Source organism: Hemitrygon akajei, chromosome 1 (genome assembly GCF_048418815.1).
Source record: "Hemitrygon akajei chromosome 1, sHemAka1.3, whole genome shotgun sequence".
Classification (NCBI taxonomy): domain Eukaryota; kingdom Metazoa; phylum Chordata; class Chondrichthyes; order Myliobatiformes; family Dasyatidae; genus Hemitrygon; species Hemitrygon akajei.
The window spans coordinates 192378488-192405887 of NC_133124.1; the positions used below are offsets into that span (position 1 = coordinate 192378488).

General features: G+C 44.9%; 1 protein-coding gene across 2 annotated transcripts in view; it reads left to right on the forward strand.

The window, feature by feature from the left end:
* The window catches only part of LOC140734335 (disintegrin and metalloproteinase domain-containing protein 9-like), a 150719-nt gene that overhangs the window by 26566 nt on the left and 96753 nt on the right, over positions 1-27400 (forward strand). For both annotated transcript variants that reach the window (XM_073058150.1, XM_073058160.1), the window contains exon 2: positions 27161-27276. In XM_073058150.1, coding sequence (XP_072914251.1) covers positions 27161-27276 — 116 coding nt within the window. The remainder of the gene's footprint in view (positions 1-27160; positions 27277-27400) is intronic.

Below are 27400 nucleotides of genomic sequence, written 5' to 3' on the forward strand. Positions count from 1 at the left end.
ACAATAGTTACAAATAAGACCAAACTGTCTTTCCTTCACAGGTTTTCCTTCCTCCTTACCTCTCTCATTAATCTCTGATTTAATTTCTGATTTACCTTGAGTCTCCATATTATTTTTCCTCTTAAAAATTCTACCCTGAGGAAATTTATTCTTATGGATTAAAACATACTCATCAGCTAATCTAGCACAGTCCTGCAATTTATCAGTATCCCTCTCATTTAAGTAGGTCCTTACTTCAACAGGAATGCTTCTTTTAAATTCCTCCATTAAAATCAGCTCTCTCAATGTATCATAGTCCCCATTTACATTTTTAGAAGAAACCCATCTCTCAAAACACATAGCTTTATCATAGGCAAATTCCACAGACTTTTTCAAACTCCTGAATCTTTCCCTATACGCTTCTGGGACCAATTCGTATGCTTTGAGAATATTCGTTTTCACAATATCATAATCTAATGCTTGCGCAGCAGTTAAAGCTGTGTAAACTTGTTGTGCTTTGCCTTTAATCACACTCTGTAACAACACTGACCATTTATCTTTCGGCCAGTCTGACATCCGAGCAATAGTTTCAAAATGTTGAAAATATCTTTCCACTTCTGTTTCACTAAATGGAGGGACCAATTTAATTTCTTGGCTAGCAACAAACGGTTTTTTAGAATCAGAAGACTGATTCCCAGACCTTAATTTCGCCATTGCATATTTAAAATCTCTCTGCTTCTGTTCAATTTCCAATTTACACCGCTCTAACATCATTTGTTCGATTTGCAACTGCATCTCCAGATTACTTATTGGAAACGATTCTAAAATCGATTCATCAAAATCACCCGAAGCCACAAAATGTGATGCGATTTTTCTCTGTATTACAGCTTTTGATGTAGTCGTCAAAATATCTTTAAGTTGCAATCTATTAGCAATCTCAGATACTTCAGTTTTTTTCGCCTTCGCTAACAAATCCGCGGCTGGCGAATCCAGAAACTCATCAATATTCATCGTTGCCGAATACCACTCACAAGCCAATCAAACAAAAAAATCGAGTATTCCCCGTTACCAAAACACCGACTCAAAATTCAAAAAGCATTTTAAATTCAAACGATCCAATTCCGGACGTAGCCCCCATAATTATGTTACGTATTCAGGCAACAATAAATATATATGAGTTAGGCAAGGGTTTTTATAACAAATAACACGTTTATTAAACACTGAAAACAAACCCCCTCAAAAGTAAACAAACTCAAACGTAACCGGAACTCAGCTGCTGTACGGCAGATTCACACTTCTTAATAGCGCTGCAGTTCAAACAGTTCTTAAAGCGGTATTGAAAAAAAACAGTTCTTTAAAGCAGTATGCCGAAAGTTCAAAAGCTCACAGTCCTTTTAAAAGGAGAGACTTTTTAAAGCGATTTAAATTCTCTTCCACGTCGATGTCCTTCGATTCCCCGGCGTCGAACTTTCCCACGAAGAATTTTATAAAATATAACGGCTTAAAGGAACTGACCTTCTTTCCACACTATTCTCAATCCTTTCTGGTCAAACCCAGGGATTAACAGCAAGAATAGTCAACGAAATCCTTCTGAATGAGGATCAAATAAGGTCGAACTTTCCACCGTCTAAAATCGATTCTCCTCGATTTTTATCTTCCAAATTCTTATCTTCACTCTCCACAGTAAAGAAACTGTTGGCGATGACCTTTTAAACTTTAGGCAATATGTAAAACTTCATTTTTAACTAAACTGCGTCATCACATTAAATCATGCAGGGACATGAAGTCATCTTGGCAAATCCCGCCACGAACTGCCCCACCTGACAGGGTGGGTCTTCCTTTTATACCCTGTAAAAAAAAAACTATCACATGACCTCTACTGGCGGGAAAATGACGTCACTCCACCATCACAAGACCATTACCGCAAGTCCAGTATAACTTCAACCCCAGTCACGTGACAAGGGTACCACTGTCACGTGTCATGGGTACGTAACAGTGCGTGCTGAGGTGGAGCTGCCCACACACACAAAAGGCAGGAGAAACTCAACAAGCCAGGTGGAATGTATAGAAAAAGAGTACAGTCGACGTTTCGGGCTGATTTTCCCTTGTTTGTGATTGGAGCAGTGTTGGCATTGCTGTTTGCAACAGGGCTCCCTTCATCAAAAAGGTTTAACAAAAAGATTGAGTTTATTGTCATGCACAAATTCATCTACACAAGTGCAACAGTCAGCTCCCTTGCAGCAGGTACACACAATTTTAACAAGGAGGAATAGAGTTAGAACAAAATGGAAACATTGTAGTGCAATGTGGTCTCGGTGTTGCATTACGCAATTCCCGGAATTTAGAAATACCACGTGCATCTCCATTGTTTCTATGGGGAAGCATCGTAAATGTCGGTATTATCATGATAAGGGACGTTCAACTAAATGACTATTGTATTTCCTCTACTCCTGATGCAGTTTATAAGAGTAGCTGTTTTTGTGTTGCTGTGGTTATTTTCTTCCTTTTTTCCCTCCCTTCCTTGGTCTGATATGAGACCAACAGAGGCATTAGAGATGCTCCCAAGGCCTGGATGTCAGAGGGCTAAGCTGGCCCCCTCGCCCAGGCTAAAGTGGGTGACGAGGGACAGGGTTTGTGTGGGTGCTGACCAGCTCAGTTGGACTGCTAGAAAGGTGCTGTCCAGCCCACTTTGTTTGAGGGGAACGCACGTGATACAAAGGAGCATGTCAGACTGGCTGAAGCGCAGTCGAGCCAGGCAGAGCTGATGCAGCATCCGAGGCACCCATGGGTGCAGGGAGCCACTTTCACTGCACTCATTCTCAGAATTCTTGTTAGGGTTCCTGTGCCTTGGGCTGAGAGCGGCTGAGCTCTGCAAGGACCAAGAGCGGTCAGTTACAGCCATCGCAGCATATCGTATTGCCTTGGAGGCAGTGAGGAGGGTTATCTCACCAGCTGGCATGTTCATTTGCTTCAGTCCCAGGAAGAGGAAATATCCACTTCCACATTGTTTTGAAAAATCTTTTAACTCCATCTCCATCAGTTGGGAAAAAGAAATCAAAGGTGGGGAGGCGGGTGAAAAGTGATGGTGGCAGAAACTGCTTCAGTTTATTGTCCTGTAATACGACACCATGTTATTCCATCGCAATTGGGTTTATTACCACAGATGAATGTTGTGTAATTTCCTGTTTTGCACCAGCCGTATGTTGCAAGACATAAAGTTACTCTAAGTTTCAAACATTAATAGATAGTGCAAACTTGTTGGACTGCAGATCATGGTCTCTCTCTGGGGGCTTTGCCATTGCTTGGTGGGTGCTGATGCTTCCTGGTGAAATAAAGTGAGGGACGGGGAGATTTTGGGGGGGGTTTGATGCTTGTGCATTGGAGGGGGAGAGAGGTCTGGAGTTCTAATGTTTTAATGTCATTCATTCTTTGGGGATCTCTGTTTTCGTGGATATCTGTGAAGAGCAGGAATGTCAGGTTATATACTGTATAAATTGAAAGGAGGAGTAGTGAGGTAGTTTTGGTTCATGGACCATCATAAATCTGATGGCAGAGAGGAAGAAGCTGTTCTGAAAACATTGAGTATGGATCTTCTGGTTCCTGTACCAGCTCCCTGATAATGAGAGGATGACATGTCTGGAGTGGAGAGGGCCTTGAATGATGGATGCCGCCTTTTGAAGATGTGCCCGATGCTCGGGAGGCCTGTGCCTGTTTGAAACTGGCTGAGTCCACAACCTTCTGCGGCCTCTGTCGACTCTGTGCATTGGAGCCTCCAAAGCAGGTGGTGATGCAACCAGTCAGATGCTCCCCGGTTGTACGTCTGTCCCAGTTTGCTCATTGTGCTTGTGCTGCCGAATGTCACATGGTTTGTACTGATTCACGTTCTCTGAGGAAGTCACGTCAATCTGCAAGCTCATCTGTCTCTTAACCCATTAGCTACCCGTAGACACTGTGCTAAAGCACTGGATGAATTCTGATTGGTGCTATTTGCAGAGATGAAAATGCTTTCCATTTGCATGTTGTCCCTCTGTGTGTTGAGTGTTGTGTGCTGTGTGGTGAGTTGAGCTGGAGACTTGAAACTGCTAATACAGCAGTTAACACTGAGCAAAGGGCTCAAAGCCAACATTCATATTTCGAGTGATAAACTCGAGTGAATATGCAGGTGCTGGAACTCCTGAGCAATGCCCACAAAGTGCTGGAGGAACTCAGCAGGTCAGGCAGCATCTGTGGAAAGGAATAGAGTCAGCGTTTTGGGCTGAAACCCTTCAAGTAAATGACCTTTTACCCAGATCTAGGAAAAGACAGAGGAAAGCATTTTAAGGAGCAGAGTAGAAAGAATGCATGGTGGTCTGTGATACAGTGGAAGGCAGGAAAGATTAAATATCCAAAGCTGTGGTTGTTACTAAGGACCTTGGTGCAGGCTGACAATCACACCTTCAAGGCTCCTGTACCACCTCCCTGATGGTAGTAACGAGAGCAGGGCATGTCCGAGTGGCGGGGGTCCTTAATGGATGTCACCTTTCTGTGGCATCACTTTTCGAAGATACCCTCGATGGTGGGGGAAGCTAGTGCCCAGGATGGAGATGGCTGCAGGCTTGGAACTTGGTGCAGGCTGGCAATCAAAATGTCACCCTTGTGTTATAGCGAGGGCTGCATTCTTAGAAAACAGTCCATAGCAGGATTTTCCATAATACAAAGCTACATCTTCTGTGCCTGTGTCAGGAAATTTGAACTGAGGAGGAAAAAAAGTTGATACAAATTCCATGAGAGCAAATTTCTGCCTGCACCTCAGATTTTTTTTGGTGATTGGTGTAATCAGTGAGGGTACCTTTCCGTTACCCAAACTGCTGTATGTGAGTTTGTCTTTATTTACACTGCTGAAGTGACAGAGGAATTTAACAGTAAGTAAGCTATGGAGATCTGAAACGTCTGAATTTTGAGTGGAGTCTGGAAAACTGTAAGGTGTCTTGTTGGAAGATGAAGTGTCATTCCTTGGGCTTTGTTGCAAAAGTGCAGGAAGCGGAGGGTGCATAAAGATGGCAGGAGGGTGGAAAGTGGTCATGGAGCATGGGTTTAGTTTCTTGGTGTGGAGCCAATCAGAATCAGGTTTATTAATCACTAATAAATGTCTTTAAATTTGTTGTTTTGTAGTAGCAGTAGTTTGCAAGGCATAAAAATTGTAAATTACAATAAGAAATGTATAGAATTAAATAAGTGATGCAAAAAGAGTGGCGTGAGGTTCATGGGTTATTTGTCCATTCAGAGGTCTGATGGAGGGTAAGAAACTGTTCATAAAACGTCAAGTGTGTCTTCAGGCTCCTGTACCTCCTCTGGTAGTCATGAGAGGAGAGCATGTCCTGGGTGGTGGTTGTCCTTAATGATGCCTTTTAGAGGCGTGACTTTTTGAAGATATCCTCTGATGGGGTGGCTAGTGCTCATGATGGAGTTGATTGAGTTGACAACCCTCTGTAGCTTTTTCTGATCCTGTGCATTGGAGGAGATGCCACCAGTTGGACTGTCTTTGACAGAACATCTGTAGAAATCTGGTGACATACTAAATCCCCTCAAACTCCTAATGAAATATAACCACTGGTGAGCCATCTTCGTAATTCCAGCAGTAGATCATCAGAAATGTTGATACCCAGGAAATGAAACCTCTCACCCTTTGCACTTCTGATCCTTGGATGGGGACTGGTGTGTGTTCCCTTGACTTCCCCCTCCGAGATCCACAGTCAATTCCTGATCTTACTGACGTTGAACGCAAGACTGTTGCACCACCACTCTTACCCAGATAGTGACCAGATCTGATTATGAGCACCAAAAGCAGGACACTGAATTCAAGATTCTTTCAAGTCATTTCCAGAACACCAATATAAAGCAAAATTAAATAATTGGCACTCTGGATCTAATGCAGCATATAAAAGATACAATGATAATAAAAAGCTTAATAAATACAAATACGTAAATAAATATAAATAAATAATATAGCCTATAGGAAGAGATAAAGTAGTGATGGCTGGTGGTGTGGAGGGGTGGGTTAGTGGGTGGAGGTGTTGCTGTTTGGGAAGGTAACTGTTTGAGAGTCTGGTGGTCCTGCCGTGTATGCTACATAGCCGCCTTCTAGATGGGAGTGGGAGAGGCAGTACATAACCAGGGTGGGACCCTTCATGATATTGGCCCTTTGCCAGCACCTTGACAGTAGGCAGGTTGGTGCCAGTGATGCACCAGGCAGTTTTGACTACCCGCTGTAGAACTTCCTGTCCAGCGTACTTTCCGTACCAAGCAGTGATGCAGGTTGTTAGGATGCACATCTGTAGAATGATGCAAGTATAGATGTGCTTAGTCCAGCTCCCTTCAGCTTCATCAGAAAGTAGAGATTTTGGTGAGCTTTCATGATTGCGTAGAATAGTGGTCACCAATCTTTTTAAGCCCAAGATCCCCTACCTCGGCCTTAGTGAAAGACGAGATCCACCCCAGATCGATTAGTTACACGCATGCACACCGGGGTAGAAAAGACTAGAAGTAAAACCCTGCAACCCAGAAACAATCTCTCAACAGTATTTGTGTATTTCTTTTTCTTTTTTTTTTGGGATCTACTGGGAAAGCCTCAAAGATCGACCAGTCGATCGCGATCGACGTGTTGGCGACCACTAGTGTAGAAAATATTCTGAGGGCAGGAGAGGTTGTACAAGATGTGTACTCCCAGCAGTTTGAAGCTTCCCCCTGTTGTGCCGCCGATTGTAAAGGGGACTGTGAGTGGTGTAAGTTCTCCTGAAGTTGATGACCATCTCTTTTGTCTTGATGACGTTAAGGAAGAGGTATGTTCGTGGCACCAGGCCTTGAGCTCTTCCGCCTCCTCCCTGTAGGCCACCTCACTGTTGTTGGTGATGAGCCCCACCACCGTCATGTCACCGGTGAACTTGACAGTGGGGTTACTCGGGTGTTTGGTTGTGCAGAGGTGTGTGAGCGGAGTGGACAGCAATGGGCTCGGCACAGCCCTGGGGTGGGGCACCTGTGCTGAGGATGATGGGGAAGGAGGAACTGCTGTCTGTTGGTTAGGAAGTCCAGCACACATCTGTACAGTGGTGTACTTAGACTGAGGTGTAGGAGTTAGCTCACCAAGGGACAATAGTGTTGAGTGTCGAGGAGAGGTCCAGAAACTGCATTCTGACGTAAGTGTCCTTGTTTTCCAGGTACGTCTGGGCCACATAGAGCTGTTCTGTCAGTAAACATGTGAGGCAGGGATGGAGGTTTTGATATGTGCTGGTCGAAACACTTTTATGGTGTTTCAGTGTCTGTTGTTGTTTAGATGGGAGGATGGTTGGTTTGAAGCATGTGGGGACAGCAGTCTGGATGAAGCACAAAAGTGTATCCCTGGAAGATGTGGGAGATGGTGGGAAGGGAGATGTGTAATCCTGGAAGGAATCTGTGGGAGATGGTGGGAAGGGAGATGTGTAAATCCTGGAAGGAGTCTGTGGGAGATGGTGGGAAGGGAGATGTGTAAACCCTGGAAGGAGTCTGTGGGAGATGGTGGGAAGGGAGATGTGTAATCCTGGAAGGAATCTGTGGGAGATGGTGGGAAGGGAGATGTGTAATCCTGGAAGGAGTCTGTGGGAGATGGTGGGAAGGGAGATGTGTAAACCCTGGAAGGAGTCTGTGGGAGATGGTGGGAAGGGAGATGTGTAAACCCTGGAAGGAGTCTGTGGGAGATGGTGGGAAGGGAGATGTGTAATCCTGGAAGGAATCTGTGGGAGATGGTGGGAAGGGAGATGTGTAATCCTGGAAGGAGTCTGTGGGAGATGGTGGGAAGGGAGATGTGTAAACCCTGGAAGGAGTCTGTGGGAGATGGTGGGAAGGGAGATGTGTAAACCCTGGAAGGAGTCTGTGGGAGATGGTGGGAAGGGAGATGTGTAAACCCTGGAAGGAGTCTGTGGGAGATGGTGGGAAGGGAGATGTGTAATCCTGGAAGGAGTCTGTGGGAGATGGTGGGAAGGGAGATGTGTAAACCCTGGAAGGAGTCTGTGGGAGATGGTGGGAAGGGAGATGTGTAATCCTGGAAGGAGTCTGTGGGAGATGGTGGGAAGGGAGATGTGTAAACCCTGGAAGGAGTCTGTGGGAGATGGTGGGAAGGGAGATGTGTAATCCTGGAAGGAGTCTGTGGGAGATGGTGGGAAGGGAGATGTGTAATCCTTGGAAGGAGTCTGTGGGAGATGGTGGGAAGGGGGATGTGTAATCCTGGAAGGAGTCTGTGGGAGATGGTGGGAAGGGAGATTTGTAATCCTGGAAGGAGTCTGTGGGAGATGGTGGGAAGGGAGATGTGTAAACCCTGGAAGGAGTCTGTGGGAGATGGTGGGAAGGGAGATGTGTAAACCTGGAAGGAGTCTGTGGGAGATGGTGGGAAGGGAGATGTGTAAACCCTGGAAGGAGTCTGTGGGAGATGGTGGGAAGGGAGATGTGTAATCCTTGGAAGGAGTCTGTGGGAGATGGTGGGAAGGGGGATGTGTAATCCTGGAAGGAGTCTGTGGGAGATGGTGGGAAGGGAGATGTGTAAACCTTGGAAGGAGTCTGTGGGAGATGGTGGGAAGGAGGATGTGTAATCCCTGGAAGGAGTCTGTGGGAGATGGTGGGAAGGGAGATGTGTAATCCTTGGAAGGAGTCTGTGGGAGATGGTGGGAAGGGAGATGTGTAAACCCTGGAAGGAATCTGTGGGAGATGGTGGGAAGGGAGATGTGTAATCCTGGAAGGAGTCTGTGGGAGATGGTGGGAAGGGAGATGTGTAATCCTGGAAGGAATCTGTGGGAGATGGTGGGAAGGGAGATGTGTAATCCTGGAAGGAGTCTGTGGGAGATGGTGGGAAGGGAGTTGGCAGTGTGCAGTTCAAGGTCAGGATGTAGAATCGAGTTCTCTCAGCCCAGCCCTCCAGCTACCTGTGACTTTAATATCCATCTCCTGCAGCCCCAACCCTTGTACTTGAACAAGGCCACGGCTTTGGGAAGTGCTGTCGAAGAAGCCTTGGTGAGCCGCCAGAATAACTTCTGATGATCTAATAATTCCAACGTTCTGCAGCTTGCTGCTCGGCTGGGTTAATGTTGCCTTAATGGAAGCTATTTGCAGAATGCAATGTGACTGTACAACAGCAATACTGAGCTTTCAGAGGCTGAAGTAATATGTTTGACTTGGGAGGGTGGTGTTAAATTCTTTCAGCCTGCAGTGCATTTTTGTGCCTTTGTTCTGAGAACGGCCAACTTCAGCTTCATGAGGCCAGCCAGAAGCCTCTGAAGATTGGGTTAACTCGCTGAGCTGAAGCTTCAGAGTGTTTGTGTCTGAACTTTAATGCTGACCTTGCCAAAGTAACCCTGCCTTCCTGCATTTTAGTACAATGTCAGCGCAAGACAGGGCATGCAGATAACAGTCTGGCTCTTGTGTTGTGGGAGAATGGCATGTTGTTAGAGTGGAGTTACTTGAGCACAAGTGTGGGTTATATCTGGTGTTACTGACCATTAAATTGTATCTCATTTGGCCAAACTTCACATAATTAAGAACATAGAACAGTACAGCCCCATCAGCCTGGCAAGTTGTGTCGACCTTTTAACCTACTTGATCAATCTAACCCGTCTGCACGATCAATATAACCCCCCCCTTCTACATTGCTCATAACCCTCCATTTATCTAAGGGTCCCTAATGTATCAGCCTCTGCCACCACCTCCAGCAGTACGTTCCAGACACTTGTCACCCTCTGTAAGTATAATTTAAAAAAAACACCTATCTCTGACATCTCCCCTAAACTTTCCTCCACTCGCTTCAAAAGGGTGTCCTCTGGTATTGGCCGTGGCTGCCCTGGGGAGAAAGGTGCTGGTCTCCGTTGGCAACTTCCTTCCCTGACTGGAGAGGGAGGGGCAGGGTTTGCTGAGTAAGCCTCCCCCACCCCCCCCGATTATCACATTAGTGGCAGCAATGCTGTTGGTGTGTTGGAATGCATGGAAATCGTCGACTATGAATGTAAAGAATGAAGGAGCATTGTCTGATTTATTTTGTAAATATTTCTTTGTTATTACTGAAGATTATTTTACTAAGATAGAACAACTTTCTTCCCTGCCGGCTGATCACGATATGCTTCCGTGCGGGTACCGTAGCTCTGTACTCTTCACAGTGTGCTCCATGGGTTTGCCCATAGTGATAGAGAATGGAAACAGGCCCTTTGTCCATCAGCCATCCATTCACACTAACCTTAATCCCATTTTTTAATATTCTTTTCTTATCAAATCTTTTCCTCCACCCCCATACACACAGATTCTGCCCACTTGCCTACAGACTGGGGTCAGTTTGAGTGGCCATTGAGCTTTGGAGCACCTGGGAAGGTGGCCCGTGTGCAAATGTGCAAACTCCAGACAGAGGGCACCCGAGGTCAGAAGTGAGCCCCAGGCCGTCGTCACTGTTGGTCCCTCCTAGATGTGCCAAAGAGCTCCCTGGCTATTTAGCATTTGTTTGGAAGGCGTGATCCCTGTGTATACTCTGCAGAGGTGTCACCCTCCAACAAATAAAGTGTAGGGACAACCCTTTCCCCTCGGCTCCCCTGTGCACTTTCAGAGCAGCTGAACGGTTCCATCAGGAAACGTTGACTGCCCATTTCCCTCCTCGGATGCCGCCTGACCCGCTGAGTTTCTCCAGCAGTTCTCTTTTCTTTTTGCTACACCGGGAGAGGTCTGTGAGCTACACGTACGCCTTCGCTCCCAGGAATAGTCCACAAGGGGAGACTGTGGAGCTTCAGAATGCGTATGTAGGAGAGAGCTGATGAATAATGTCATTGTTTCTCTAGAATCCTTTGCCCTTTTGTTGCAAGGCATTCTTTGTAATCGTTTCCACCCAACCAAGATGTCAAATTGCTCTGGCAACAAAAATGTCGGCAGACTCTGCAAGAGTTTTAAATCTCGGTTCAAGTTTAATAGTTATACGCTTGAATACAGCCAAGCGATCCAGCGTTCCTCCGGGGACCAAGGTGCAACACACAGTACCAGCGGTCACACACAACACACACATACTATAGCAGTAAACATATACAGTCATAAAGATGATGTAGTCCACCCCCTGAGTGTCACAGCCTGTAGAGTGATGATGCGTGGGATTTTGTGCTGGAGCCATGTTTCTGCGAGAGTAACCCATCACGTGCTAGTACAGCCACAGCTGAATGCGACCCAGCTTGTCTTCCAACTCGCTGAAAATATCATGAAATTCACAATAAGGCTACAAGTTCAAAATGTTCCTGCAGAAATCAAGGTTTTATTCTCCCAGTATTTTTTGCAATTCTGAATGTGGATCTTACTTGCAATGTTGTAACGTATTGTCTCCCAGTTTCTTTGAATTGGGTCATCTGCACTGCTGGGTCTGGAGTCATGTATAGACCATTGTGTATTGGGTCAGCAGATTTCCTGTCCCGAAGTACATCAGTGAACTAAACAAGATGTTACAACGATCCTTAAAATTCTTGACTTGCTCTGGTGGGATTTACAGTGATGTAATCCAGTAATTTAACCAAAATGATACAGAATGCAGGACGTGCATGCCTCCATGCAAGCTTTATGTTATTGCAGTTTTAGTGAGTCATTTAATTAACTTCCTTAATAAGTAAAGTTTTTGTCTGAGTGCTCTGTGCCATTATTATTGGTCAACAGGGATGCGAGGACCCAGATGTAATATTGAGTTCATGGTGATTGCATGGGTTACCAGATCTGTAGATCTTTTCAGTGCTTACTTTTTTTAGGTTATGGGATCTCTAGATTTTGGTGCAGGTCATGCTTCTTATGAGGCAAATTGGTGAGGGGCTATTCTACCATGTGTGGCATCTCTGGCAGGTAGAGTTTGGTGTTCTCAATTTCTGAGCTCCAGGTTCACAACGAGTGTGGTAGGGAATAGGAACCCTCGCTTTGCCTATCGCCACATCCCTTCTCTTTTTTTAACTTACTTTTCCAATCTCAGTCCTGATGAAAGAAGTTCGACCAGAAATGTCACCAGTTCGTCCCTTCTCCCCCACCCCCTCGGGCTGTTTGACTTCTGCTGAGTTCCTCCACCAGATTTTTTTTTTGTTGCTCCAGATTCCAGCATCCACTTTAACACAATAGATTCTGCAGATGTTGGAAATCCAGAGTAACCCATACACAAAATGTTGGAGAGACCCAGCAGGTCAGGATCTATGGAGGATGAATAAACAGTCGACGTTTCAGGCCAAGACCCATCATCAGGACTTGTGTTTGTTCCTCTCCATAGATGCTGCCTGACCTGCTGAGTCCCTCCGATATTTTTTTTGTATTTTCCTCAGCCTCTGTGCTTTTCCTGACTATCTCAATCTTTGGCATTAAATCTGAAGCTCAGCTCAAAGCTGTTGACCCCTGATGTCCCCATTACGTATTTAAATACCAGAGGCATGAAGGTCTTGTGCTGTGGAATTACTCCTGTTGCCGAGCGCATTCTGTTGCCTGTTGGAACGAATTCTGCTCCTACATCTTATGGTCTTATGGAACTGGCCAACCACCAAAAAACACGTCTTTGTAACTCGAGATTTATTTTCGGGGAATGTCCAGGTATACAACACTTGGTATCACACTGCTGTGGTGGCCTGTGCTGAGCATTAAGCCCAATATGATCTTTGTGCTTGTAACAATGGGGAGGGGCACCAGCACTTCTGTGGAGAACCTGTCTGGCCCTGTGATGGTGTGGGCCATGGAAACCCAAGTGTAGGTACTCGGTGGCACCCACAGAGGTTCAGTGACAGGCCACCACGCACAATGTTAGCCTGATGCTTGAAGCCTCAGTAGCGCCCGGAAGTCAGTTTTTTGAGGGTGCGCCCTTTCCTTTGGTCGGTGTGCCAGTGAGACGCGCGTGAAGGGAAACAGTCCGTCTCCATGTTTAGAACTGGTAAAGAGGGGTGGGGAGAAGATCCTGGAGGTGGATTATCAGTTCCTGGGATCCACTTCTGCTGTTTGGGTATTTGAAAGGAGCTGAGCGCTGCTTGGTGCTGTTAGAGACAACAGCGAGGATTGTGGAGATGTGTTTGCGGGTGCCAGTCCGTGGGAGAGGCTGACAAATGAAATGGCGATGGTCAGTTGAGTGCAGAAGGTGGCCTCTGTTCCGGGGTGTGGAGCCTGATGACCAGGTGAGTGGGGAGTAGGCGGGGAAGGTTGAGTAACGACGGAAGGCCCTGGTGAGGGATTGAGGAGGGTGGTGCCAGTGCTGTGTTGGGAAGAGTCCGATGCGCTCTGTAGTTTCTTGTGTTCCTGTACATTTGAATTGCTGTACCAGACTGGTGCAATCATGGGCTCCTGGAGGTTGTGTACAAAAAGACTGGCTCCACACCAAGAGCTGAGTGACATCCAGTCTTTGGGGACCAGATGCTTGCTTCCACCTTGTCAGGTAAGCGAGGCAAAAGGCAACAAATGGCACCTTGCCTGCTGTCTGTATGTGCTGAGGATAGAAGCCGGAAGGGAAGGTCCTGTGCTGGTGGGACCCATTCGCATTTTATTCCTTTGAATGGATGCTTGTGGTAAAATGTTAATTACCTAATCACGTGTTAGTGCCACACATGTGCCAAGCATCTTCAACAGAGAGCCCAATCGTTTCCCTGACATTTAACAGCATAAAGGCCCCACAATATCCATACTGACATAATGAATTGGGAATAAACGAGTTCATTTATCCTGTCAAATCTACTTCTCCATTCAAGGAGATAATGCCTGCTGTACAATCCCACTAGCCTGGCAATCTTTCACCAACAGTTTCCCCCACCCAACCACCCCTGCTGGTCAAGAAAACATCTGCCTCTCCTTCAGAAGAATTGCTTCCACAGCCCTTCAAGGAAGAGAATTCCAAAGGCTCAGGATCCTCTGGGAGAAAAGGAATTGCCTTGTCTCCATCTGAAGTGGGGCATCTATTATTTTAAACAATGATCCTCTAGTTCTGATGCAGGGATTCGACCTGAAACAATTCTTTTCCCTCCTGCAAATGCTGCTCGACCTGCAGAGGTGCTCCTACAGGTTTTTTTTTTATTGCTTCAAATTCCAACTTCTCCAGTCAAGTCACACAAGTTAATATTCTGTCGTCATCTAACATGCCAAGCTCTTTGGGATCTTGACTGCTTCAATCCAGATCCCCTCAAGCCTAGCCTCTGCAACCTTTAAAATAAATTTGCCCGTTCCAAGTACCAGTTTGGTGAACCTTCTGAACCATGTGCAATATATTAAGCAACACACTGGAGGAACAAATTGCTGGAGGAACTCAGCATCTACGACGTTTCGGGCCGAGACCCGAATACCCTTCTTGAAATAAGGAGACCAATATTGAATGCACTATTTCAGTTGTGGACTCATTACTGCATTATATAACCTTACTTTTGTGTTTATTTCTCCTAGTAATAAACAACATGCATTCACTTTCCCAGGTTCTTGCTGTGTCTACTGACAAAGGGCGCCACAACAGCATAGCAGTTAGCATAATGCTATTACCCTGTTAGCAACCTGCCGTAGCCTGTTAAGGAGATTTTTCCTTTATGATGGCAATGTATCTGTTTGCAGCCACTCTGGGTCCAACCAAAGGATCCTTTTATGATCACAGGCCACTGCTGGTTTCAATAGCTTTCAATAGGTACATTTAATGTCAGAAATGTATATGGTATACTGTCACGTACTCACAACCCTGTAACAGTATCAGCAGCAACAGAACATACCTGGTGTCTGGTTTTGCTGTTAACAAAACACTATTTTATGTAGCTACATCCTATAGTGATTTAAACCAGGCAAATCAAGAGTTAATGGTGTTATGCATGTATAGGTGTAAATATAATTTCCAAACTTATTCAAGCTTAGGTGGTAAGTGATACAGTCTTACGATGGTATGTAAGAAAAGTTCAGTTCAAATGCCCAAGTTAACTAATGCGAGATGTTGGTAATCCAAAGGCGAATGTTGTGAGAGAGCAATTATGCTGATATTCCACAGATTCCACGACAGCAATACAAAATAACAATAGCAGTAGGTTTTTATCTCCGAAGTTGTTCCACTCCAAACACAAAGTATCACCGACGGTGACCTTCAACGAATATCCTTTCAACACAAGTGGTACCACACCCAAATTCAGCTACGGGACATCTCAAAGTGGTGGCCACAGGATACTCAAACAGAATCCACATATGGATTATCACCAACAGTAGCTTATCACAAAGGGGACCATCTTCAAGGGAACCACCACCCAGGCAAGGGTCGACACGCTGGTAGATTCCACAAGTTGACCCCAATCACACACACCGTGATAGCTATTTATCCTATGTAGCCCCCTGGCTCGCCTCAGGCTCACTCAGCTCACTTTCGTCTCGGGGGAGTAGCCTTCGGCCCTGCCAAACTGGATAATCAGCTTGTGTGGATGCTGTGTTATGTCCCCAACACGGCAAATAACAGACAGTACACCATATGCGATTAAATAATTACACTTTATAGATATTACTAGAACTAAGTGATTAATAATGATACAGTATATATAAAGGAAAAGAAAATAAAGAAAAAGGTGCCAAACTTATCAAAGTCCAAACCACTTCGTGCACAACTGATGGAGCTCAAATAACGAAGTCTTCTGGCCACCCTTCGATCCCCTCAGACCTCCTGGACTCGCAGCTCAGGACCACCCGACGTGATCAACCAAGCACCCCTGGCACATCTGTCTTCGTCTCCTCTCCTCACCGAAAATCCTGGCCTCGGACCCCCGCTCGGGGTCCGTGCCGTCACCCAGCTTACAGCATCGCGTCCTCCCTCTCTCACCCCCTCGCACCGACTCCCCAAAACCTGCCAACAATAGTTTACTGACCCAGAAGAGAGAGAATAACGTTAATCCCAATTGGTTAACAAATGAATACAATTCCTGTTATCAGTAATTTTAACCCAAACAAAACTGTGAGAAAAGCACTTACCATAACAAAGAAGCATTCCTACTTTTAACAAAACAAAGAAGCCATTTTGATTAACATACACAGTAACAAAAGAACCCCCGTACACAAAAAACCCACAAAAGAAGAAACCCCCTTACACCTGTTCCACGATATACGAAGAAAGTCCAACAGTGATTTGCTACAGAGGTGCCTTTCTTCAATGAGCTACCACACCCAGACAAAGGGTAAACACACATGTGGTATTCACAAAGGGTTCCCCTCACCAGAGAACCCACTCCTGTAGATTAACTAAGTGACAATCACACTTTCGTAGCCGAATGGAAACAAGCTCACCCTGACGGGCTACTTAGAAGAGAGAGTCCAAACAGTGATCTCTTTGTCACTAGGTTTCTTCTGTTGCAAACCTTCCTCTCCCCTCTTCTCTTCAAACTTTTAGTTGCAGCAAACTTGTGAGAGTCATTTATCAGTACTCTGGATCGATCTCAACTCACCCCTTTTGGGCTACTGGAAGTTTAAACCAGCGACCGACTCACTGGTGTCTTTCATTGACCGAATCCATCTCGACTGTAACTGTGTGTGTCTCTCTGTCCTTGTAAAAAGTAAACAAGCTGCAGAGAAACCGATTGTCCATCGAATAACTCCACCTCTCTCCACCTCTCTCCACCATGGTAATCAAAAAAACTCTGCAGTCAGCAGAAATCCAAGTGTCCAAAAGTCAGTTTTATTCTCCTGGCGTTTTAAAGTGACAGTCCACAGAAAAAATGAACCCTAGGGATACATAACAATACATCCTGAAATTCCTTTTCTTCTGGTTATCAGTAATATCAAATACTGCAGATCTGCCCTATCAGTGAGTTGTTTGACAGTGATGGAACTGGACGGTGTGGACCGTGCTGCTGTCTGCTGCAGGAAGGTGAGAATCAGTGCTTGAAGCAGTGTAAGATCAGAATCAGAATCAGAATCAGACTTTAATCGCCAAGTACCTATGCACATACAAGGAATTTACTTCCGGCAGATGTTGTCTCTCTGCTCATAACAATAATAATGATAAATATAAATGAAAATATAGATTATACATACAGGTAGTGCAATCCAAGTAATAGTTAGCCGACAGTTAACTGGCAGTTAACTGTTCAGCAAAGTGACCGCAGTAGGGAAAAAACTTCTCCAGTGCCTATTAGTCTTGGTCTGGAGGGATCTGAAGCGCCTACCAGACGGAAGCAGATCAAACAGTCCGTGCGCAGGATGGGAGGAGTCCTTTATGATGTTCCCCGCCCTCTTCTTCAACCTGGAAGAGCACAGGTCCACAATAGAGGGCAGGGAGGCTCCAATGATGTGCTCGGCAGTCCTCACTGTGCGCTGTAGTCTGGTTCTATCCTGCTTGGTGGCAGCTCCAAACCACACAATGATGGAGGTGCACAGGACAGACTCAATGACTGCAGTGTAGAACTGCAGCAGCAATTCCTGAGGCAGACCGTATTTCCTCAAGAGCCGCAGGAAATACATCCGCTGCTGGGCCTTCTTCAGGATGGAGCTGATGTTCTGCTCCCACTTCAGATCCTGAGAGATGGTGGTTCCCAGGAACCTGAAGTTCTCCACGGTGGACACAAGGCTGCTGATTGTCTTGGGTGTTCTCCTTGCGTTGGGCGTTTGTAATGTCGAACACTGCCAATCCAGTTCACTGGCAGGGCAGCTGCGCGGCCTCGGGTGCAGCGCCGACTCTGCCTCAAGCCGCGGGGCCGTCTGTTGCAGCCGCCAGGGGGAGAGGCGGCGAAGTCGGCGTGGGAGGGAGCATACGTGCAGCTGGCGTGCTGGAGCCCGTGCTCTTTGGGGACTGGTGACGCCTTGTTTTTCCCGGCACATCCAGCCGCTATCAATCTGACAATCCGGGACTTTGGGTTATATGCGTGACTGTACGTTTACTGCTGTTTTATATGTGCCTCGAAGCTGTGTATGACTGTTGGCACTGTGGCCCTAGAGTGGGATGGAGGGGGGTTCACACCCTTGGGTCACAGCCCCCTCAGCTAATGGAAGGAGTCCATGGCATAAAAAAGGCTGGGAGCCCCTGCCCTAGAGGAATGCTGTTTGGTTTGGCTGTATCCATAGTTGAACTGAACTTGAACTTGTTTGTATATTCTCCATGTGACCGTTTAGGTTCCCTCTGGGCACACCAGTTTCCTCACACATTCCAGAGACGCATGGGATAGTAGGTCAATCGGTCACTCGGGTATAATTGGGTGGCGTGGGCTCATTGTTCCGGAAGGGCTGATTATCGCGCTGTATCTCGAAATAAGAAAAGCAACCTTTATGAATCATGCACTGGGTCACCCAGGTCTGTCCTAGATCTCAGAGCTCTCTTGTCATTTAAGTAATATGTTCTTTACTATTTCATAGCCAAAATAGGCAATTGCATATTTTACCACATTATATTCCTTTGCCAAATTTTTGCCCATTTGCTTATTTTAATAATTTTTGGGACCTGGGTGTTGTCCAACACAGCAGCATTTTGTTGCCCCTTCTCACTCACTCTTGAGAAGATGATAACTAGCCAGTTTCTTGAACCGCTTCAGTCCTTCTGATGAAGATTGGGTTGGCAGTTCCAGGGCAGTGAAGGAATGTTACGATATTTCCACGTCAGAGTGGTGAACAACTCGGAGGCGAGTCTGCTGTTGTTTGAAACTTGCCCGCGTTCCTCCTGTTATGGATGTCACTTAAGTCATCTGTAATCCCTTTGTTGTCCCCTTTTGTCCATTCAACAGATTTAACACGGGTATCTTTGGTGCTGTTACCTGTTTATATTAGAGCTGTGGCTCCAGCCCTGGTCATTGAAGGTCACCATTTGTTATATCTTGCTGAATGGTAAAAGACCAATTTGACACCTCTCTCTTTCCTGCTGGCCTTCTATTCACACCAGTATGTTACTTCGTATATCAGTAGTAATTATTTTCACTGATCAGTTTACAGTTGCTTTGTGGAAATCTGTGTATCACATCCACACTTTCCCTTCATCCATAATGCATCGAACTCTGGCAGAATGACCCGACATAGTTTCCCTTTCAAAAAAATCACACTGACATTGATTTTTTTTCTTAGTGCCCTGGTAATGTCCCTAATAATAGCTTCTAATGCTTTCTCAATATCATTGTTAAACCAACTGACGTAGTTTCCTGCTTTCTTTATCCTTCCCTTTTTGCTATTTTTGAATGAAATAGAACCATCCACAAATCTAGGGAATTTTGTAAGCTCAAAGCCAGTGTATCACTTGTGTTCCTGGCCACTTCCTTTAAGATTCTCGAGGAGAGTCCCTCAGAAGTTGGAGCCTTGTCAGCTCGAAGCTACAACGATTTGCTCCAGTGGCAGTCAGTTTTCTGAATTCCTCTTCCTTTCAATTCCTGATTTGCAGCCTTTTCTGGGATGCTATGTGCATTCTCTATAGTCTGATGTAAAATACCCATTTATTTAATCTATCTCCATCTTGTTTTCCATTATTAATTCCACAGACTTGTGTTATGTAGGATCAAAGCTCAGTATAGAAGCTGCTCCTATCTGTTTCTGTATCTGTGCAGCTTTATCCTTTACTGTAATTATTCCATTACTAGTATTTCAGGCATTCATTGCTGCCTTGGATTCTGTTCAATCTTCTGATCTGCTCCTAGTCTTTGCAAATCATTTCGGTTCTCTTTAATTTTCATAACATTTTAGAAGTTTTAGTTAACCACAGATGGCGGGTCTTCCTTTAATGATGTCACGGCTGGTGGCGCAGTGACATCAGCGCTGGACTGCAGAACGGAGGTTCCTGGGTTCGAATCCAGTCAAGCCGTTTCCATCCGAGTACGCTTTCCATCCGTGCCGGGTTGAGTGTTGAGCTCGCAACTCCACCTTGTAAACTAATGAAAAATACTGCTAAATGTCTGTGTGAGGAGTGGCGTACCACACAGTTTTTCATTCTGCGCCTTGTAAGGCATGAAAATGTCCGACGCTGGCCTCTCAGGCTACGTCAACAGTAAACAGGATAATTTTGAAAATGCCGGTTTCGCGTAATAACGATAGGCGTCCACACTATGTGTTTTTAAAAAAAATCTCTGTCCACATTGAAATGGATATTTTGGCGAATCGCCTCCTACTGCGCATGTGCAGGACACACCTACTGAAAACAAGCAACATGTTTGGTGTCAAATCTTGCCGCGAAAGACAGTGCATGTTTGTTCAGTTACAGACTAGAAAACCTTAAAAGACGGAGAGCTGTTGGCTCTCGCGCAGGAGGACTTAAAAGTTAAAAAAAAACAAATGCGGGAGCGTATGGAGTGACAGGGAGTTCACGGACAGTATGACCCGGCTGATGATGAACATTGAAAAAAACTGATGAACTCTGTTGCATTAATAAAGCCCCTTGTTAAATGTTACATTAGGCTGTTACACATCTATTGTCAGAGAAGTATAAATAGGGAAACCACCTTCATACGAGCAAGTACAGAAAACAGGGCAAAGTGAGTATACTTACTTATTCAGTAAGTTATGTGTCAAAGTATTTGGTGAGTACATTTCTAACTCTTCTGGCTTCAGTCTCGTTGCCATCTGTTCTGAAATTGTTAGGTTGCGTTCAAGAAAACAAAGAAATGGTGTGCTGCCGTCATCTGTTCTGGCAAGTCATGACAGTGCTTTCAGATTCTCCGGTTATCCTGTCCACACTGATTTGCCCAAGCGGCGTTTTCAAAATTACACATCCTGGAGAGTGTTTCTGAAAATCTCTGGTTTTGGGGGACGAAAACGCCATTTTAGTGTGGACGAAGGTTAAAAACGAAGAGAAAAATCTTCGGTTACAGATTTATCTGGTGTAGTGTGGACGTAGCCTCAGGCCTGAGTTGATGTCATCACCACCACCATCATCATCACCCCTTAATAATTGTTTCTCTCTAAATATACTTATTCCATGTATTCTGAAAGATCCCCTTACAGGTCTGCCACTGTATCTCAACTAAATGAAACCTAAATCAAATTTGCGCCTTGCTTTAGTAACCTTTGTTTGGCACCTCGTAAAACGGTACTTAGTTAATTTTTAAACAGTAATGTAGAACTGATTGTTCTTGGGACTGAGTATAAAAATAAATCACACCATGATCACTGCCCTGCAGAGACACCTTCACAATGATATCATAATTAATCCATCGCTGCCCAAACCTGATCTAGTTCAAAGAAATCTGTTGTGAAAGCCCACCATGAACTCCTCATCTCTGCTTAAGATGGCATTTGGTCTTGCCTGTCCGTATGTAAACTAACATCCCGCTTCATTGCCGTCAGTCAGCTCCGCCAACACTGATTGCTTTTCCTTTTGTACTCTGTCCGACTGTGTGGTTGTGTTTATCATGTCTGTGTCTCATTCCCACAATTAACTTCTAGCCTTTTATTGTTTCCTAACTCCACCCAAAATGTTTCTACACCCTGGCTTCCTGAGCCTGGTCACCTTTCCTCATTGCTCCAAACATCATTAATTTAATACGTCCTTTCTCCATCTTTTCCTAACCCCCCGCCGCCCTTCCTGAGTATCATGTGCCCTTCATTATTGATGTCCCATTCAATCTCATTTTGCAACCATGCCTCCGTTAAGGGCACTTATATCCCATGCATTTCCACTGGGGCTCCCAGTGATTCTGAATGCTCCATGTGTTCAGGTACAAAGCCTTTAGTTTGTACACACAAGAAAGTGCAGGCACTGGAGTCTGGAGCAAAACAAAAGGTGCTGGGGGATCTCATCAGGTCAAGTAGCATCTATGCAGGGAAATGGATGGTTGACATTTTGGGCCACCGCAACCTGAAAAATTGTCTGTTTTCCTCCTGTGTTTTTGTGTTGCCTTGTTTTAATTTTTGTAACTTCTAGCCTCTTTGACTGATTTGCTCTCCAACATCCAAACGGTCACCATTGACCAGAAACCCAAATGAGCCAGCCATATGAATAGTGTGAAGAATAGTGTCGTGTTGTGTTCCTGCGCTGACTGACCATCTCCTGACACCTCAAAGCTTTTCTACAAGGTCCAAGTCTAGAAGGGCGATGAATGGGAAAGTAATGAATCTCTCACCCTCACATCACTGTGGGAAGTCATATGGTTTTGAAAGACAGATAAGGTAATGTCTTAATGATTCACTGGGACCAAGAATTTCTTTCTGAACCTCGGAAGGTACTGTGAACTGGCAAGACATAATGATCTTGTTCATGTCATTCTTAAACTCTTCCCCCACCTCACAATCTTATTATTACACATGAAGCCCAGGGACCGTGTACAATAAAATTAGCAACACAAAAGAACTGGTTCATCGGAGATAGGATTGTTGTGTGATTCAGAGAAACCCAGAGGAGTACAGACCTAATTGTTTGCAATTTAACGTAATTTTTTATTGCTGCTGTTTCAACTAATTCGACTGAACAACTGATTCAAATCAGATGAAGGCAGTGAGGGTTAAGTCATAGGTTTAGCATAGGAACATGACATCAGGTATGTGACCAGATAGGATGTGTACGGAAGGTATATGGAACAAGCTGCCAGGGGCAAGAATATTTACAATATTTAAATGAAATTTAGACTGGCCTGTAGCTGGAAAACGCTGAGAGGGACGTGGGCCAAACACAGTAATGTGACTAGCTCTGATGAGGACGATGCCAGATGTTGGAAATCTTGAGCAATGCACAGAAAATGCTGGAGAATTTCAGGTCAGGCAGCGTGTATGGAGGGAAATGAGCTGTCAGACTTTCGAGCCAAGATCTGATGAAGGGTCTAAGCCCAAAATGTCAACTGTCCATTTCCCTTTTTAGGTGCTGCCTGACCGGCTGAGACACCTGGGTTGGTTGTGTATGAGTTGGACCAAAGAGCTTATTTTCAAGCTGTATAACTCTATAGCTTTAGCCTGGGTAAGTGCAGCTTTTAAGAAACTCAACTCCATCCAGGACACAGCATCTGCTTAATTGGCTACTTTCCCACCCCTTTAATATCTCCTTTGTTACAATGTGCATGATCTATACTAGTTGTTGTGAAAGTTACTCCACCAGTGCTTCTCAAATGAAGAAGGAGGCATAGATAGATTGGCCTTTTTCCCAGGACAGCAATGGCTTGCCTTTTAAGGTGCGTGGAGGAAGGTTTAGGGGAGATGTCAGAGGAAAAGTTTTTACACTGAGAGTGGCCATTGCTTGGAAAGCTCCGCTGGGGGTGCTGGTAGAGGCTCATTAGCGACATTCAAGAGACTCTTAGACACATGGATGAAAGAAAAGTGGAGGACCGCGGGCTGTGCAGGATGTTTAGAGTAAGGTGGATTGTGATGTAGGTTAAAAGGTTGGCATAACATGATGGGCCGAAGGGCTTGTCCTATGCTGTTTTGCTCTATGGTCTATGCACGACACTGCCACTTCCAGTCTCCCCCATTGAAACTTGGAAATACAGTACATCAACTTCCTTTGTCATTGCTGGGTTTCAATCCACGGCAGAACAGGAGCAGCTTCATTGGATGGACTGCAGTAGTCCGAGAGGGTGACTCACAACCTTCTCCAGGGCAATTAGAGATGGGAAATAAATGCAGTAGAGATGCCGAAGATGAGCTGAGAACACGGCACAGGTGCTGGGAAATGTGTAGGGGCCAGCGATCCTTCATCTGCTTTTTTCTGATCATCTTCACTCCTTGCTGAAGTCTTCAGTAATCCACCAAATCCAACCTGGGGGTGAGGAACAGACAAACAGAAGTTGTGACTCATGAACCAACGTTAAATGTTGCTAGCACTTTGTCAGGGTTTCCATTGAAACATTTATCATGTTCTCAGGGCAGTTTGACATGTCATTTTAAGTACTTGACCAGATCTGTTCATCGGCAAATGCCTGTTTTATGGCTATGACCAAAATGAAGGGGGAAGTATTTATTCATTTAATTATTGACATGTAGTGGGGTATAGCCCCTTCTGGCCCTTCGAGCCGAGTTGATTTAACCCTAGCCTAATCACGGGACAATTTACAATGACCAATTAACCTACCAGCCAGTACAGTTTGTCTTTGGACTGTGGGTGGACACTGGAGCATCTGAAGGAAACCTACGCGGTCATGGGGAAAACATACAAACTCCTTACAGGCAGCATTTTGTGCCTTTTGATAGGAATCATGTCTATCTCTATGTTCTCCAATCGGTGCCTAGAATTGTAAGCTGAACATTCTTTCAGTATCTCTGCATGTCTGCTGAGGAAGTTGAAGGCCCAACGTCTGTGAGTTCAAATCCAAGTCAGCTGGAGGCCGTAGACTGCCTGTCCTGTATTTGGAGGAGTGAGTGAGACTGAAAGGAATAGGACCTGTGTTGCTGTTGTTGATTTTTTCCTTGTGTTCTATGTTGTTACGCTGAGCATTGTGCACCTGCTGTGTTGGTGCTGGAATGTGTAGCAACACCTTCGAACTGTCCCCAGCATGCCCTTGGATGTATTGATTGTTAAAGCAATGATGCATTTCACTGTTTTGATGTACGTGAGATAATTAAATTTGAATTTTGAAGTATAATATTTCCTGTAGTAGAGCTTGCAGTAATGTGATATTACATGGAAGGATCGGTGGCTGTGTGGACATAAAAGACCAGAGATGATGGAATCTAGAGTTAAAAACTGTGGGAGGAATTCTGTGCCTATCAGCACCTTGGATTCAAAGGGATGGTGGCTATTTTGGCTTGTCACCCTGCTTCAGTCACCGAAATGCCTCTGTAGATGTTGCTTGGCTTACTGACTTCCTCCTGCAGTTTGCTTTTTGGCAGCTGTGCGTGTCTGAAAGGACGAGAAGGGAACAGCTTGCTGGATGATCTGACAGTCCTTTCGAAATTCCTGTGAAGCACAGCAAACTTCATGATGTGTGTCAGTGTTAATAAATCGGATTCTGACATTCAGGGCATCATGCACAAACCTGAAGTGTTTGATAGGACTAGGCAATGGCCTGTAATCGGGGCCAGTGCACTTGTCTAGGGGAGTAACATCTTGATAGAAGAATAGAGTTGAGTTTTGGCCTTTCATATGAAAAGCCGTCACTAATGAAACTTATTGGACGAAACACTTCCCTACATTTGTTTTGCAACATCGGTTATATGACGAACCCTGAAATAGATATTAGAACAGTTTCACTTTTTTTTTTGTTCCAGTTAGGTTGTTGGACAACGCTGGTGTGGTTGGCTTCTCAAGGTCTTTGTGAGAACAAGTAGAAAAGTTGTTACATCTTTCTGAAGTAACATAACCATTCTGTTTTTATTTAGATCTGCAGTGACTGTAGGTGACACTGGCATTGCCAGCATTTATTGCCCATCCTTAATTGCTTCTGAAGAGTAGTTAGTCAAGCGTCAACTCAGTTGCTGGTTTTCAGGGCATGTGTAAAGTAAGGAAGAGGGGCAGCAGATTTCCTTCTGAATGTTACTGTTGTTTTTTTTTCCTTTCACAACAACATAGTTTTATAGTCTGCATTACTCAGTGTGACATTTTTATAAATTCCAGAATCTTAACTTGAATTTAAATCCCCAACTCGGCTGGTGGCATCTAAGCTTCTCTCTGGATCAATATTTCTACCTTATAGTCCATTACTTTAACCATTATGCAACCACAGCGCAGGAAGATGCAAAATATTCAAAGATCTGAAGATTTATTGTGGACCCAACATATTGATGCAATTATGAAGGCGGTGGTTATATTTCATCAGGAGTTTGAGAAGTCTTGGTGTGTCACCAAAGACTTTCATATTTCTACAGACTTGCACTTATCATTCAGCACTTAAATGGAAATACCATGGATACTGGGATGCAGAGCATCCTGCAGATTGAATTCAATAAGGATCATTGATCCCAGTCACACTCCATTACATCTGTTTAAAGCTAAGTATTTGGGAACTCTAACGGTGAAGACTTCAGGAAGAGGAAGTCTGGGGAACACACACCAGTCCTCATAGATGGATCAGCAGTGGAAGGGCCCAACATATTGATGGAGTTACAAAGAAGGCACGACAGCAGCTATATTTTATTAGGAGATGGAGGAGAATTGGTATGTCACCAAAAATACTTGCCAAGTTTCTACAGATGTACCATGGAGAGTGTTCTAACTGGTTGCATCAACATCTGCTATGGAGGGGCTACTGCACAGGATTGGAAAAAGCTGCAGAAAGCTCTCAACTCTGCCAGCTCCATCATGGGCACCAGCCTTCCGAGCATTAAGGACCCTCATCACCCAGGACATGTCCTCTTCTCATTGCTACCATCAAGGAAACAGTACAGGAGCCTGAAGGCATACAGTCAACGTTTTAGGAACAGCTTTTTCCCCTCCTGCATCAGAATTCTGAGCTGCCTTTGTAATTGCATCAGATGAAGCTCTGTAAGCTACCTCACTATTTTTTGTTCTCTTTTTGCACTACTTATTTGATTTAAATAGAGCAGGAGAGTTTTTAAAAATACTATGTTTTTGCACAGTACTGCTGCCTCAAAACAACATATGTCAGATGCCAGTGATGTTAAACCTAATTCTGATTCTGTTTCCTAACGCTTAGGAAATGCCAATTGGTAAGCAGTAGAAATAACGACAGTATAGAGATTAGCGCAAAGACCTTCAGCCGTGACCTAGGAGCTTGTCTTGGATAAACAATTACCATGAGGCCCATCCAGCCATGATCCTGTTTGTTTTCCTTGTGTTTTCTTACGAGCAGAAGCCATTTGGTCTGTAAAGTCTACGATGGCTCAACAGTTCCTCCGCTGTCATGTCCATAATCTCTGGCAAATTTGGCCACCCGATTCTGATTAAACCACCAGGCCAAAGGTCTTTGAACATACCAGGAAACCTGGAGCAAACCGATGCACACTCAGCGAGAATGTGTATTGGGGACACGTTTTATTTAGCCGAGGGGTAAAATTCAGGGAATTGGACTGAAAGCAATTTCAAAGGATTTAAGCAGAGATGAAGAATCAGAGTGTAGTGAGCATTGAGTTCATTGCCTGAAGAGGGTGGTGGGGAAAGAAGCCTTCATCATAGTACGTGGATGTGTACTTCAAGAGTTGGGTGTTGGGTACCTCTCCACCCAGTAGTGCAATGTGGGATTAGATTGAAGAGCTCTCTTTTTTTGACCAGCGTGGTTATGGGCGGAGCGGCTTGCTGTGTTGTAATTTTTCTCTGCTTCTATGAAATGTGAACACCTGTGTGGTGTTTATTTGTAATACTGCTCTCTCACACTCTTAAGCAAATACTGAATTTCTAACTCCTGATTTTTTGTTTTTTAAATAGGTCATTGGCATCCAACCTCCCACCAGACCTCGACACTTTCTGCCTATGAAATTACAATCCCACAACAGCTGTCGGAGAGAGAGAAGAGAGACGTGGGTCCGAGCTCTTCATCGCAGGTACACTGGAAAGTAATACCTTTCTGACTGGCTACACTGGTGATGTTACACGGGAGTATAACTTGGGAAAATATTTGTCACGCGTATATTGAAATGTAACAGTGAAATGTGACGTTTTTCATGA